General features: G+C 36.8%; 1 protein-coding gene across 1 annotated transcript in view; it reads right to left on the reverse strand.

Moving 5' to 3' along the window:
* Positions 1-16347, reverse strand: part of LOC111089043 — a 28494-nt gene that overhangs the window by 6000 nt on the left and 6147 nt on the right. The window contains exons 3-4 of the mRNA XM_022400711.1: positions 1738-1879; positions 300-511 (exon numbers count right to left, since the gene is read on the reverse strand). Of these exons, the coding sequence (XP_022256419.1) occupies positions 300-511; positions 1738-1874 (349 nt within the window). The 5' untranslated portion in view covers positions 1875-1879. The remainder of the gene's footprint in view (positions 1-299; positions 512-1737; positions 1880-16347) is intronic.

Raw genomic sequence — 16347 nt, forward strand, 5'->3', positions numbered from 1 at the left:
CTCTCGCCACACGAGAAGTGGGTAGTAACGAAAATATCAAACAATACATACCAGTAATTTGATTCTCGCCACACGACAAACGGGTAGTAACGAAAATATCAAACAATACATACCAGTAATTTGATTCTCGCCACACGACAAGTGGGCAGTAACGAAAATATCAAACAGTACATACCAGTAATTTGTCTCTCGCCACACGACAAACGGATAGTAAAGACAATATCAAACAATACATACCAGTATTTCGTCTCTCGCCACACGACAAGTGGGCAGTAACGAAAATATCAAAAAATACATACCAACAAAACCTGCTGCGACGAAGGACCAGGCATACGAAAAGAATAAAACTCCTTCAGCAAAGTTTATTATCAAGGGCTTCTTAGGAGTTATGAAATTATATGTTAATGTTGATCCAACCATCAATATTCCAGAAATACACAGAGCTCCGCCCGTTCGTGTATCTTCTAACGACCACAGTAGTAACGATGTAGCAGAAAAAAACAGGCTGATCCTAAAATTAAATATTATATACACATTAGCGTCATTACATACATTAAAGAAAAAATTTAATTAAATATTATATCTACATTAGTGTCATTACATACATTAATAAAATATTAAAATTAAATATCATATATACATTACTGTTATTAAATGCATTAATGAAATATTAAAATTTTGTTTATTTGTTGTACTCCTGGAAAGCAGAGAGAAAGGCTCGTTAGGACATGTCAAGTAATGACCTGGTGATTCTTGACAACTACCTAATCTATACTTCAACAACTGACTTAACATGACTCGTTAGGACAGGTCAAGTAATAACCTGGTGATTCTTCACAACTACCTAATCTATACTTCAACAACAGAGTTAACATGACTCGTTAGGTCAGGTCAAGTAATGACCTGGTGATTCTTCACAACTACCTAATCAATACTTCAACAACAGACTTAACATGACTCGTTAGGACAGGTCAAGTAATAACCTGGTGATTCTTCACAACTACCTAATCTATACTTCAACAACGGACTTAACATGACTTGTTAGGCCATATCAAGTAATGACCTGGTGATTCTTCACAACTACCTAATCAATACTTCAACAACTGAGTTAACATGAGTCGTTAAGATGTGTCAATTAATGACTAATGATTAATAGTTTCCATTGAAATGTACAACAATAATAAATAATTTCTACTGAAGTGTACAACAATGATAAATAATTTCTACTGAAGTGTTACAACAATAATTAATAATTTCTATTGAAGTGTACAACAATAATCAATAATTTCCATTGAAGTGCACAACAATAATTAATTGTTTCCATTGAAGTGCACAACAATAATTAATAGTTTCCATTAAAGTGTACAACAATAATTAATAGTTTCCATTGAAGTGTACAACAATAATTAATTGTTTCCATTGAAGTGTACAACAAAACAAAAAGATGTGAACCTTTGTTTAAAAATCTACACAATTTGATTAATTTCATTTAATTTTTTTTCGTTTAAAATTAAAACTGGTACAGGGATAGTTCTTTAGGTACACAATAAAAAAAGATAATTTAATATTTCATTATTTAAGACACTAATTAAGAGATTTGATACACTAATTTGGGGAAGTTTGTAAGAGTATACACTTTCTTGATGGTGGTACAAAGTTCCAAACTTACGTTTTAAGGTTAAAACTAGTGTTATGTAGAGAGAGAGGGTTAGAGCAGATCATCTCACATTTTCTTACCACAACAAGGTGACAGACATTCTTCCAGCTAAACAAAACCTGGGAGTCCAACCATTCTCTTCCACGAAATACTCCAATACTGTCAACACAGGGTAAGAAAGTCCATGCTGTAGCGCCACCTTTAGCTGTTTCTTCATATCATCTGTCCGAATGTCATATTTTTGTATTTCATTTATTCATATTTCTTGTATCAAATGCCACGTTACATACAAATCTATAGAAAATATTACGCTTTAGTGAGTTGTATTCTAATCTAAAATGTTTCATTATTTTATTATAGATATTAATTCAAGCACCGTTTTGCTTACGTAAATAAACTGATGATGTTTGAAATAGCATTAATACATGTACGGCCAGCAGAAAACTGTGTACAATAAAGAGTACACCTAAGTTACGTTACACGGTCATAGCAGCCTGGTTCAAATATACACCAATAGGTTTGGCACTGACATACTGAGTGCAACAGTATGTTCGAAATTTGGATAAACTTTCATAAAAAGAATACAAATAGTATATCAGAATCAAGATAACAAGAAGTTCAAAAATAAAGGATGGTGGATGGATTATATGCTTGGTTGCCAGGACATTGTTGGCTCCAAGCTACAACACTTCCTCATCGAACTAGGATGGTGGATGGATTATCTCCTTAGTTGCTAGGACCTTGTTGGCTCCAAGCTACAACCCTTCCTCATCCAACCAGGATGGTGGATGGATCATCTCCTTGGTTGCCAGGGCCTTGTTGGCTCCAAGCTACAACACTTACTCATCCAACCAGGATGGTGGATGGATTATATGCTTGGTTGGCAGGACATTGTTGGCTCCAAGCTACAACACTTCCTCATCCAACTGGGATGGTGGATGGATTATCTGCTTGGTTGCCAGGACCTTGTTGGCTCCAACCTACAACACTTCCTCATCCAACTAGGATGGTGGATGGATTATCTGCTTGGTTGCCAGGACATTGTTGGCTCCAACCTACAACATTTCCTCATCCAACTGGGATGGTGGATGGGTCATCTCCTTGGTTGCCAGGACCTTGTTGGCTCCATGCTGCAACACTTCCTCATCCAACTGGGATGGTGGATGGATCATCTCCTTGGTTGCCAGGACATTGTTGGCTACAAGCTACAACACTTCCTCATCCAACTAGGATGATGAATGGATTATATCCTTGGTTGCCAGGACCTTGTTGGCTCCATGCTGCAACACTTCCTCATCCAACTAGGATGATGAATGGATTATATCCTTGTTGCCAGGACCTTGTTGGCTCCAACCTCCACCACTTCCTCATCCAAATAGGATGGTGAATGATTGCTGCACTTCAGCAACCTATCTTCCTCTCGATTGCAAAGTGCCCAAGCTATACTCATTTGGCATATTGGGCCTGGCAAAAGTGCAACACCATCTGCTGAAGCATGATGCAGTTGGTGTTAGCTGTAAGAGGAATCTTTGAAATTGTTAGCTTCATAGGTCACTATTGGGTGCAGGACCACGTTGGTGATGGTGGAACAGTTGTACATGTCAAGACTTTAATGTTGGCTCTGTGGTAAACAATCTTGTTGCCGGAGATTTTTAAGGTCTAACACAGCAGAACCTTCTAAGGGTTTGACTGTTTTCCTCTGAGATTTAAGTTCCAGGAAGGGAAGGTTTTCTTCCGAATTGGAATATAGTGGTTCTATCCTCTAGAGGGTTGGCATATATCTGATTTTGTTGTGCTTGGTGATGGAGCACCCTCTAACACGGCACTTCATAATCTTGAGTTGTCTTGTTTGGTTACAATTTGAATGGTGGTGGTGATGGCACCGGTGTCAGAACAGTGGCTTGAGGTTGAGCCAAAAGCAAACTGGGCTCCACTGTTTCCACCCTGGCCAACTTGCCTCTTCTTAGTCTGGATTTAGATTGCTGGCCAACAGTCTGTTGATCCTGTGGTGTCTCGGGAGATTTTAGGTTTAGAATATTGGCAGCCTTAGTCAGATCACATTCTTTGGATGTATCAGCAAAAAATGCATTTTCATCCATGGGTTTTACAGAGTGGAATGTAAGGATAGTCTCTAGATTTTTGAATGTTTAGGTAGTTAAATACGTCACTTAAGATGCTGAGTAGGTAATTGTCAATTAATTCTCAATCCATAGGGGAGTGTAGAAATTAATGGTTCAAACACACAGAAATGAAACAGTACAACTATCTTTAAGTGGACAAGATAGCCAGAAGGATCATGGACTTGATTTCATATACAAAAAGTCTGATTGTTCAAACGTTTAGCTAGAGGTATAAGTTACATAGTTGTAATGGACCAATTATATCTAATTTCTGGCCTAAAGTCGTTTTTACATACGGCGTCTGAAAACGACTGCCACGATCAAAAATGTTTCTACATGCTTATGTGTACTGACATGTACATTGCTTGTAAATAATGTATCCATTACACTCGTAGAAGTCCTGGGGCTTCCAGGCTTCACCAGATCTAACCCTTAATCATCATTCAGCTATTATTGTTATCATGGCAATGGTTACCGTGGAGCCCATCCATATTCACTTCACTATTGTCTTGTTAACTGAACGGAACCTGGCTCAGTAGGAAAGAAGAGAGCGAAACTGTAAATAACTGAAACAGGCTAGCCACTGTACAAACATTTACCTTCTGAGGATGGAAATCCATTAACACAAACATTTCACTTCCCCTAGACTCCTTTCAGATACAAGTTGTCAACTGTACAGCAATGATGCATGGGTATTACTTTATGTCTCTGGCTATACACTCAGTCTGCATTCTATGCATTTTAACTGCACCTTGTACTGGCACAATGTTAAAAACAACGAAACTGCTTATAAACTACCTTCAATCTGCATGATTAAGGCTATTACATTATAACCAAATAAGACACTGTATACACCAAGGTTACTTTTGGTATGATACACAAGTTACTATTTAGATATTTTATAGATAATTTCACCCACAAAGGAATATCTAGATAGGATTAAGTCGAAAATATGTTTCACAACTCTCACTGAAAACATCAGGACAAACTAGGTTTTCTCTCAAACATAGTAAGCTCACCCATTACTCTACCTCTCAAATATTTCAGAGTCAAATCTGAAAAACATTTTCTTGGCACAATTAAAGAAAACTTCAGGTATATCATATCTTAAAAAAATATTTCACAGGTCAGTATTTCCACTTTACTTCGTATCTCAGAATCCTAATGTTCTGAGTACATTATTTTTACTTTTTAGTTCATAAGTTGCTTGGCAACTGTATTTTCATGTCGTACAATTAGTTCAATATAACGTCCATATAAGAGTGAGTTACACAGACGCATACACGTGTGGGTCTGTGTGAGTATTCATATATACTAGTTGCATTGGATATACTACCTCTGGCTCCTGTGATGTTACAATGACAACCTACATGGGCTACCTCCACTAAATATATATTTATCTGTGATTTCATAACATGCTGTAACTTAGAAGCTATTAAACTCAGCCTATCTCAGCATATCACTCAGTTTATGTCAGTTCTGAAAATGTACACACACCTAATTATCAAAATGCACATGCACATCCTTAATGCAGATGTAAATATACTGTGGCAGACATTTTGTACAACATTTTAAAACCTTATCAAAGTTTTTAAAAATGCCTAACGATAAGTCGTAAAATAACTTTATAAGCTTGCTTATTTATCTATAGTAGTAAGTACGGTAAAGTTTAGCCCCAACTAAACTAAAGCAAAAAACGTACACAAGTTACAGTGTTAGTTTATCTATTTATCAAATATAGGCCGTATTTAATAAAGGCTTAACTAATGCTAAGCCTAAGACAAGTGGACTTACAGAATTCGGTGTCTGTAATTAGAATTATTTTGTATTATTCCAAAAATCCTGTACTTAAAGAAGTACTGTTGCAGTAAAGATACCAACTTTACATCAAATGTTTTGCTGGTCTCTGCTAGTAATAAATAATCACTGGCAGTAGCCAATATGCATCAACACATACTCAGAATAACCTACGCTAAATAAATATTATTCCTTTATTGTTTAGAATAGCCTCAAGCAACAGAAAACAAACTATCATAATATTGTATTGCAATTTTCCAGTAAATCCACTTGCAACAGGAGGCAGCACAGAAATATAAATACAGGAAATCTAGAGAAACAAAGCCTTTTCCAATTAAGTTTATACTGTGTGCTGTGAAAGAACAAAACTCTCTCAGTGTAAATGTAGGACTTATATATACACATTTGTATATACTGGAGGTGTCTAGCAAGTACTGCATGATCTGCTACAGTGAAATTCTATTACTCTGCTACACAGAGTGAAAAATGTTTGGAAAAGTGTTGGAAAAAATTTTTATCCTAAAAATTGCTCGGTATATCAGAAAGTAAGAATTATAATACTCTTTCAGACTCATTCATCTTGTGATTCAAATACTGTCCTAATTTTGTAATAGTCACACTATGTAATTAAGCACCACCACTTACTAACTTGGATAGCAAGGACTGTCCCTTTCGAGAACAACAACTAAAGCAGATCTTTACCATTCCACATATCCTTGTGAACACTTATCCAGGGGGAGTATTATACATCACATCCACAGGGAGCTGTATTTCCCAACCAAACAATCAGTTGATATCTGTCCTGTTGTGTGATAAATCATCATGAATTACATTAATAACTCATCTCAATTGGTTCTGCCAGGTTTAACAAACTTTACACTTGAATGTTTGTACTATTCATTTTTGGTAGAGGTAAGTGCACAACTTCACCAAATCCAAACACAACTGGCTATTGAAATTAACTCCCTGATTGATACGAGCCTCTTTAGGTGTACTGAATTGTGATGTCCAACGCTTTGCCAGTGCATCAGCAATAAATTGTGCTGATGTAGTGGCCAATGGATAAGCACATACCGATTATCTCATTCAGTATCTGGAAGAAGACCAGTGATATTTAGGGCTATTTTCTGAAAAAAAAAGAACCAACAATTATTTACTGTAGTTTACCTTGTTTATGCTGGTTTTCCTCTGGGCAGTGTTCACTGTACAATGCTTACACCAACATTCAATGTATCAATTCAAATATGGCCAGTGATACTGCGATCACATTTTAGTACAGATTTGTGTAACACCTTGGTGTCCTCTAATCCTTGAATAATTCAAAGTCTAAAGTTTTTCTAACTAATAGCTATAATATAGGTTCAAACTAAGTGGTTTATAACAATGGTACAGAACACCTTTTTACACTCACAAGTGCTTGTACAAGTGGCACAGGCTACAGTAGATGTGGGTCTTTCAGTTGCTCTTCCCAGAGGTCCTGAAGTAGTAATTGCGGTATTGAACTAATAGTGAAACCTCTTAGAGAATGGTTTGACATTGCTACATCAGAAATGGGTTGACTCCCACATGTTATCCATGGTCAGAGAATTCAATAAACAGACAGTCACATGTTGAAATAATATGTTAGTGTTTCCACATTAAGGACTAAGGTGATGAAGTACAAGTACTCTTTGTAAAGTTGTAATCCAATGTACAATCATCCATTCTGGATTTTTAAAGGTCACGAGTCTATATACACACATGACCTACATAATCTCATTGTGGATATGATAACACTAGAGCTTCAAGTAAAATGCATTTTAATGTACAAGTTGCTTCTTCAAAATCGTAATCCATCTAAAATGTGGATCAGCTTTAGTAAGAAAGGATATTAAAGTGTGATAATCTTGAAAAACATTGTCCAGAAAATATCAGTAAAAAGCCAAGGAAACTGAAGACATCTCCCTTAATCATGGGTTGAGGTCAGCCTCATACCATTACAATCTGCACGAGTTGAGTAGAAGATTCATCTCTACCCATAATATGAGCAAGAAATTCCACCTGATTATGCATAAGCGAACATTCTTTGTTTTAAATTAAAATCTATCTGCTTTCCTTATCTGTTGAAATACCACCGCCAGTTTTTGGCAGCAGACTCAAATCTGTTTGAAACACCAAGACATCTCTCACATAAATCAACATATTTTTCATTGCAGATCCTTCACTATAAAATTCACTACCTTATCATAAGTGACCACATTGCTCAGTCTGAATGGCGTGATACAAAATTGGTACAAACTACCTCAGGTATTGAAAACAGTCTCAAGCCTGATTTTGTTATCCAATTTGATTTTCCAGTATCAGAATGCCAGGTCTAAAGTGATGAATCACTGTGCAACTTCCAATGCATCCAGATATTTGTATGTCCATGAATAGTGGAAAGGCATCATAACAAATTGCTTTTTTCCTGACAATCACTACTCTCTGAAGGTCGTAAAATCCTTCCCTTTACCATCCGTTGTATTTCAGCACTGACTAATGCTTTGGGGAAGCTTGCCCCACAGGTGTTTAATCAGATCTGCAGCACCTGTATCTCTGTGATCACAAGTTGATTTGTTCGAACCAATCAGCCATTTGATTCCACCAACAGATTGGCATATTCAACTAACAAATCACCGAGCTTCTGATAGTTTGTTGAAGCTAAATTGCTTGCTCAGTCATCAACTAGTGACCAACCTAAGATGTATCAGTAATCATATATTTGATTTTGGGTGCAGTAATTAAAAGCAAGCCCAGTGTACAATAAACAGCACACTTAATGCACCGATTTCATTACTGCATCACATAGCAACAACACACTGGACCTCATCTGTTCTACACCATGGAACACCACTTGTGCATTCAGAGGTACTGAATTCCCTCCACAATCTAGTGTTCCTGGGTCTTATTTGGTTGGAGCTGGATGAGTTTCCCACAGGAACACCTCTTACCCGTTGATCAGGAAAACCTAGCCAACTATTCATTTCCACAATATATCCATCTCTAGAATTCCAATACCAAAATCAATGTCGGAGATGAATATCATCATCCTGAGGGTTATATTATTTAAATGTAGTTTGAGCTTCACTTCTCCATTTACATCTAGTGTATCACTATTTACCAGAACGAAGTTGACATTAATTGGCTAGAATGGTGGCTTTACTCAGAGCACCTGATAAACAGCGAGGTCAACCAGTGTCTTCGTAGCTCCCATATCAACCAAAATTTACGTCTCGCCCCCGTACATGCCAAAATCACTAAGCTTTGGAAAAGTGGAGCTGACAAAACTATCTGTTTCATTCCATCGAGCCATTGGATTCTATTAGTTATACAGAGCTGAATCAGCAACAGCTCTTGTCAACTCTACTGCACCTGCTGTGGAGTCTGGTAAAACTAGTGGCCTCACCTACCTTTTGTGGGCTTTTCACTTCAAAATAACTAAGTTGCCCACGCCCAAAGCAGATGCTTTGGCCATATCTTCTGGATGGAGTGATGTCTAGGTGAAGGGATGATTGACACTAGCTGCAACCTAAACATCCCTGGAGGGCTAGGAAGTCCTGTCCACTCATTGGTATCCAGTGGGTCATTATTTGCTGCTAGATTACTCTCAGTGAAGCCCAAAGTTGGCGTGATGAGTTACTCTGCCCAAAGCACGGCCATGAAATGCTTTTTCCTCTCCTGCAACTTAATCGAGTTACCACATTAAACTCATTGTTACAGAAATCGACTTCATGAAGGTAAAATGTTTTACTCCCTCACTAGGTATCCTTTCGATGATCTTGGTTATAAGGATATCCTTTCAATCTACCAAAGCTATTGTGAGGCACACATTACCATGTAAATGGTACACCTCATCCGCATGAACAGCCAAGTTCTCAGTGAGACCCTGATGAATAATTCTGTTCTCCACTTGGTCTAAACACCACAACTTGGCCATGACTGCATCCCAGTCATAAAGCTTGTTCTCAATCAAGTGCTCAACTGAATAAAGTCTGGTCTATTCAACCTCAGAATTAAAGATTGCACCACTTACTATTCAGTCCAGTCTAAGCAGCAAGCTGCATGAGATGCTTCTATTAAAGACTGCACCACTTACTCTTCAGTCCAGTCCAAGCAGCAAGCTGTATGAGATGCTTCTATTAAAGACTGCACCACTTACTCCTCAGTCCAGTCCAAGCAGCAAGCTGTATGAGATGCTTCTATTAAAGACTGCACCACTTACTCCTCAGTCCAGTCCAAGCAGGAAGCTGAACGAGATGCTTCTCTTAAAGACTGCACCACTTACTCCTCAGTCCAGTCCAAGCAGCAGGCTGTATGAGATGCTTCTATTAAAGACTGCACCACTTACTCCTCAGTCCAGTCCAAGCAGCAAGCTGTACGAGATGCTTAATAAATATATCTTCTTTACTAACACCTTTAAACACTCAAGCGAGAAATTTAGTTTAAAGTCACTCATAAGGACCTGGTATTGTTGTATAAACTTTTCTACCACAGACTCTTCATCGAGTGGGAATACTTCATGTTAAGGAGCCCCTACACTTTGATGAGTGTTAGGTCCCTGACCCTGGCCACTAGCTAGAACAACAGGTTGCTCTGACCCATAGTGACCTTGAAAGCACATATTCTATAATGGGGAAGCTCAACACTACTGCGAGAAACGATTTATGCCCACCATCTCATTTTCTGGCAAAACAGCTGAGGCATCGACCAGAGCCAGTTGGTCTACATTGTTTGGCAAATGCCCGAGAGTCCTGTAGTGCCATGTTTGGTCTTAGACTCGCAAGTCTGCAAGTCATCATGACTACTTTCAGTCGCTAATTCAACTATGTACTGCAATCAAACTTCAAGGGGGTGCCGAATTAGCAGTTCTTCCCGAATCTGTAGCTGCAATTAGAAGTTTGGTATCCAGTGCAGGACTTCTGAGACTTGACCACTCTCTTTAACAACTGACTAAATTTTCCTGTTGATAAGTCCTTTGACTCATGGAAAATGTCATTTCCTTAAGAACTAAGCCTTTATAAACACTTAATAGCACAAGATAAACTCTTTCACAGTGAAAGTAACTCTGCAATAACAAATTCTGTGGTCAAGTCAACAAAAATTTCTACTTTATACCTACCTTGTGGTATCCTGAGGTACACAAATAAAGTAGGATCTACACGATAACAGGAGGTTCGTGCTGTAAATGTGCTACAAAATTAAACTGAACTTTTTTGCTTGAAAATAAATGAGATTGGACACAATGTAAAATGCTGAAAACAATCAGTAACAATGAAAGTCATTCTTAATCTTTCCAACAGGACGATAAAGGAGTATTTATCTTCAAAGTTATCACCGGATCCTCTAGTGAACCATAATGTGTTTTACTTTACATCAATTTTTCCCACGAGAAAACGCATGTAATACCATAAGAGAGTGACCCTAAACAATATACAACTAGGGTAAAAAGACTCTTAGTTACTTCCTTAACCAATGTTGTAATTTAAACTCAACTATCCAACACTTTTTATGCGATATTAAAATAAAAAGGTAGAAAACGTATGATACACCAGACTACAGTAGCAGTTCAACTACACTGTACTATCTATGTCCTCGGGGCTACAGCTTAACATGTACTTCATATTTATTTTTAATTATGTGTAATCTGAGAAGGATCCAGGATCTTTAATTGAGGTTTGTGGCATAATAATTGGAATTTCTTACGTCATGTATACTAACTACAGTTTCCGTAAGCGATACTTGCGCGCTTTTTTGTTATTTCGGCGAGAAAAGAACTATGTTAGAATCTACCTCTCGGCTAAATCTGCAGGCTTTTACAAATTATTTTGTTAGTTTTTTCTGTTGTTGTTGTTTAGAATTCAGCGCATAGCTATACTCACATTTATAGTTACTTTTGAACTGATAGACAACAGGAAAGGCAGCTAGTCAATAGCACCCACCGCTAACTTTTGGGCTATTCTTGTCTGAACGAAGATTGGGATTTAATCATCATTCTTAAAACGTACCATGGTCCAAAAATGTAGGATAAGTTTTGTGTCAACGGGACAAGAACATTTAATCCCCGGATTCACAGTCCGGTCGCACTAATTACTGGGCCACACCCAGCCCTAGGTTGTTATAAACACCTTTTGGATTTTGTAACCCACGTTCATCGACAAGATATGATACTACAAAAAACTTCGTTGTTACAACCACCAACAGACAATTTTTTTGGATTGAGCGAAATGGGTCGTCAGGAATGGAAACAGTGGATATAATGTGGTTCGAATATTGTCATTATACGCTCTTCTTATTCTTAAAAATCCCTAAGAATGTAGTGCTTGAAAACATAATAGGCCTAATAGTAAATGTCTTATAACAAGTATAATAGACAAATTTAAATTAAGTAAAATGCACTTTTACTGAAAAAACAAACATGATAGAAAAAAAAGTATATAATGATATAGTAGCTGCATCATGGGGCCCGAACCCCAAGTCTTTCTTCTGTGGCTAGCCCTGATCGCAATTAAGAAAAGCTTTTCGTTTTGTTGCAGTCAGTCTGTACAGAAATATCAAATACCTACTTTATCATCTCAAATATCACAAGTTGTAGAAACAAGAATACTGTATTACTTAACAATGATTATGATTAAGTGGTATAAATTTCCTATCAAAGCAAGCTCTGTACACAGATCAGAAATAAAAATTATCCCGCTAATTAACATAGCTATTTTAATCGAATGAATATGATATTTAACCAATAATAAAAATTTCGTCTTGTTATCGGCTATAATCTACGAATATTCAGAATTACAAATTCAATAAATAACGACCGAGTGTTGAAGATATAAAGTATAATTAAAGATACATTACTTCAAACACATTATTGTTTAAATTTAGACAATTGTAGCTGTCAATCACGATATATTATGCACCGGTTGTTTTAATCATTTTCCAGCAAAAGTGATATTTAAATGTTGATTCTTTTAAAAAAAAAAAAATACGAAGAAGGCTAAGAAAGGTATGTCCAAGAGTTAGAGTTCACAGCTAAAGTAATTGGCTTAGCAGGAGGTAATTTCATGGTTTAAGAAACAAAAAACAAGAAACTTAGGAGTTTCGCACAAATACCCTTTTTGTACGAGGCTTCAAAAGATTTATACAATAATTGTTCATTTTCGCTATCAACAAAACTACGGTAACACATCAGGTGGCCCATGTTTAGAGTAACAATGTAAACATGACAGTTTCTATCAGCAACATGTTTAGAGTAACAGTGTAAACATGACAGCTTCTCTCCGTAACATGTTTAGAGAAACAATGTAAACATGACAGTTTCTATCCGCAACATGTTTAGAGAAACAATGTAAACATGACAGTTTCTATCCGCAACATGTTTAGAGTAACAGTGTAAACATGACAGTTTCTATACGCAACATATTTAGAGTAACAGTGTAAACATGACAGTTTCTATCCGCAACATGTTTAGAGTAACAGTGTAAACATGACAGTTTCTATACGCAACATGTTTAGAGTAACAGTGTAAACATGACAGTTTCTATCCGCAACATGTTTAAAGTAACAATGTAAACATGACAGTTTCTATCCGTAACATATACTTCCTGTTACTGATAAAACAAAGTGACTGTACACAGCATTCCGGTTTAATATATAGAAAGAAGGCTTCTGTGTCAATGTAAAAAGTACAGTTTGTAGCTACAACACGAGGTACAGTTTGTAGCTACAACACGAGGTACAGTTTGTAGCTACAACACGAGGTACAGTTTGTAGCTACAACACGAAGTACAGTTTGTAGCTACAACACGAAGTACAGTTTGTAACTACAACACGAAGTACAGTTTGTAACTACAACACGAAGTTTTACTCTGTTGAAAATGAAAGGATAGTATGTATTGAAACCAACAATAATTATATTAAATGTTAAAGTGATTTTGTAGTGTACAACTTTTATGTCAGCTCACGTTCTTAAACTGAAAGTACACAAATCCAACCCTAAATAAGAGAATAAATTCATCAAAAAAATTGAAAAAAAACAACAATGACATTTTATAGAATACTTTCCCGAATAATATTTATCTGTAATTTTTAAAACAAAAGAAGTCTGGGCAGATTTTTCGTTTTAAAAATATTAACCAGCTGCTTTAGGTTTATTAATATTTATAACTTAATAGTCTCTAGAAACAAACTTTTTTGCGCACATTTAAGGGTTTTATTCGAGTCATTATATGCGTGAGAAGCAAGCTTAACGTTAACACCACGTCTTTATATCCGTGAGAAGCAACGTTTAACGTTAACACCACGTCTTTATACCCGTGAGAAGCAACGTTTAACGCTAACACCACGTCTTTATACCCGTGTAAAGCAAACTTAACGTTAACACCACGTCTTTATACACGTGAGAAGCAACGTTTAACGTTAACACCACATCGTTATAGGCGTGAGAAGCAACGCTTAACGTTAACACCACGTCGTTGTAGGCGTGAGAAGCAACGCTTAACATTAACACCATGTCGTTGTAGGCGTGAGAAGCAACGCTTAACGTTAACACAACGTCGTTATAGGCGTGAGAAGCAACGCTTAACCTTAACACAATGTCGTTATAGGCGTGAGAAGCAACGTTTAACGTTAACACAACGTCTTTATAGGCGTGAGAAGCAACGCTTAACGTTCAAACAACGTCGTTATAGGCGTGAGTACTTTTCCTTAGGATATTTTTCAACCGCACAATTATATTTTAGCTACACAATTATATTTTAACTACATACTTATATTTTAGCTACACAATTATATTTTAACTTGACAATTATATTTTAATATATGACGTCTTATTACACCTCAAATGATAAAAAATTAAAAATATTCCAATAAATACGTTTATTTATCAACTCTGGAATGAAATTTTATAATATTAAATATGTTAGTTTTTAATATTAATCCACTTGAACCTATTTATATAGGTGAATTTTCAACTGTACAAATATTTTTACAGGTGCACAATTTGTGACTGCACATTTGGAAAACCCCTGTTTTGCACGAATATCTGAAACCAAACCACAGAAATACAGTGAAGTTTTTAAGAAAGATCGTTTTAGTAAAGGTCATGCACTTGTAATAATAGAAAAATGGCGTTGAAAATATTCCTGTACTCTTCCATAAGACGTAAAGTATTTCTTCCCTTTATTTACATTTCACGCCTTGTCAAGTAATGTGTGGCTTGTTGCAGGGACACCTCCACAGAGGGACACCACAATAACAAGTAATGAGTGGCTTGTTGCAGGGACACCACAATAACAAGTAATGTGTGGCTTGTTGCAGGGACATCTCCGCAAAGGGACACCAAAAATAAGAAGTAATGTGTGGCTTGTTGCAGGGATACCTCCACAGAGGAACACCGCAATAACAAGTTATGTGTGGCTTGTTGCAGGGACACCTCCACAGAGGGACACCACAATAAATTATTCCAGCAAATTTGTATGTTGTTTTAAATTTTTCTATCGCGATATTTCTCTTGTTAGTCTTATTAATCTGCACATCACATTATTACTTTCACCTTTTTATTGTCCTCCAGTGGCATAGCGGTATATCTGCGGACTTAAAACGCTAGAAACCGGGGTTCGATACCCGTGTTTGGCAGAGCACAGATAGCCCATTGTGTACCTTTGTGCATGCCAAGATACATATACACCTTCTGATTCTGTTTGCTATTGTTCCAATAATTATGAAAAATAAAAGTACTGCCACACCATCAACCACTGGAACCAATTCCCAGTCGTGACACGTAGTTGTATGACTAATCTTTAAAATTCATCATTTTTAAGATCCTCGGGTGACTCACACACTTATAATAACTTAATTGACAACAAATGGCTATCCATAAGGTCAACTGACAACAAAGGGCTATTCATACGGTTACGGACTTTGGAACAAAACCACATCAATGACCTGTATTTGAATTTTGTGTTTACAACAAAGCTGCCGTCGTCCTCAATTTTAAAACTATTAACCAGAAGGAAGGGAGCCAATCAGTAGCACCCAACTACCCACCATCCATGCTAAAGGATTGACTTTCACTTTTATAACGCACCCATTACTTAAAGTTCGGGGAATATTTTGTGGTATCGAACCCGGCTCCGACATCTTCAACCGACTGGTGGAATCCATAAAACATTTATATTGGAGAGTAGCGTTACTGGAAATCTTCAACCGACTGGTGGAATCCATAAAACATTTATATTGGAAAGTAGTGTTAATAAGAATCTTCAACTGACTAGTGGAATCCATAAAACTTTTATATTGGAGACTAGTGTTACTGGAAATCTTCAACCGACTGGTGGAATCCATAAAACTTTTATATTGGAGACTAGTATTACTGGAAATCTTCAACCGACTGGTGGAATCCATAAAACTTTTATATTGGAGACTAGTATTACTGGAAATCTTCAACCGACTGGTGGAATCCATAAAACTTTTATATTGGAGACTAGTGTTAATGAGAATCTTCAACCGACTGGTGGAATCCATAAAACTTTTATATTGGAGACTAGTATTACTGGAAATCTTCAACCGACTGGTGGAATCCATAAAACTTTTATATTGGAGACTAGTGTTACTGGAAATCTTCAACCGACTGGTGGAATCCATAAAACTTTTATATTGGAGACTAGTGTTAATGAGAATCTTCAACCGACTGGTGGAATCCATAAAACTTTTATATTGGAGACTAGTGTTAATGAGAATCTTCAACCGACTGGTGGAATC

Source organism: Limulus polyphemus, unplaced genomic scaffold (assembly GCF_000517525.1).
Source record: "Limulus polyphemus unplaced genomic scaffold, Limulus_polyphemus-2.1.2 Scaffold5089, whole genome shotgun sequence".
In the NCBI taxonomy this organism is placed as follows: domain Eukaryota; kingdom Metazoa; phylum Arthropoda; class Merostomata; order Xiphosura; family Limulidae; genus Limulus; species Limulus polyphemus.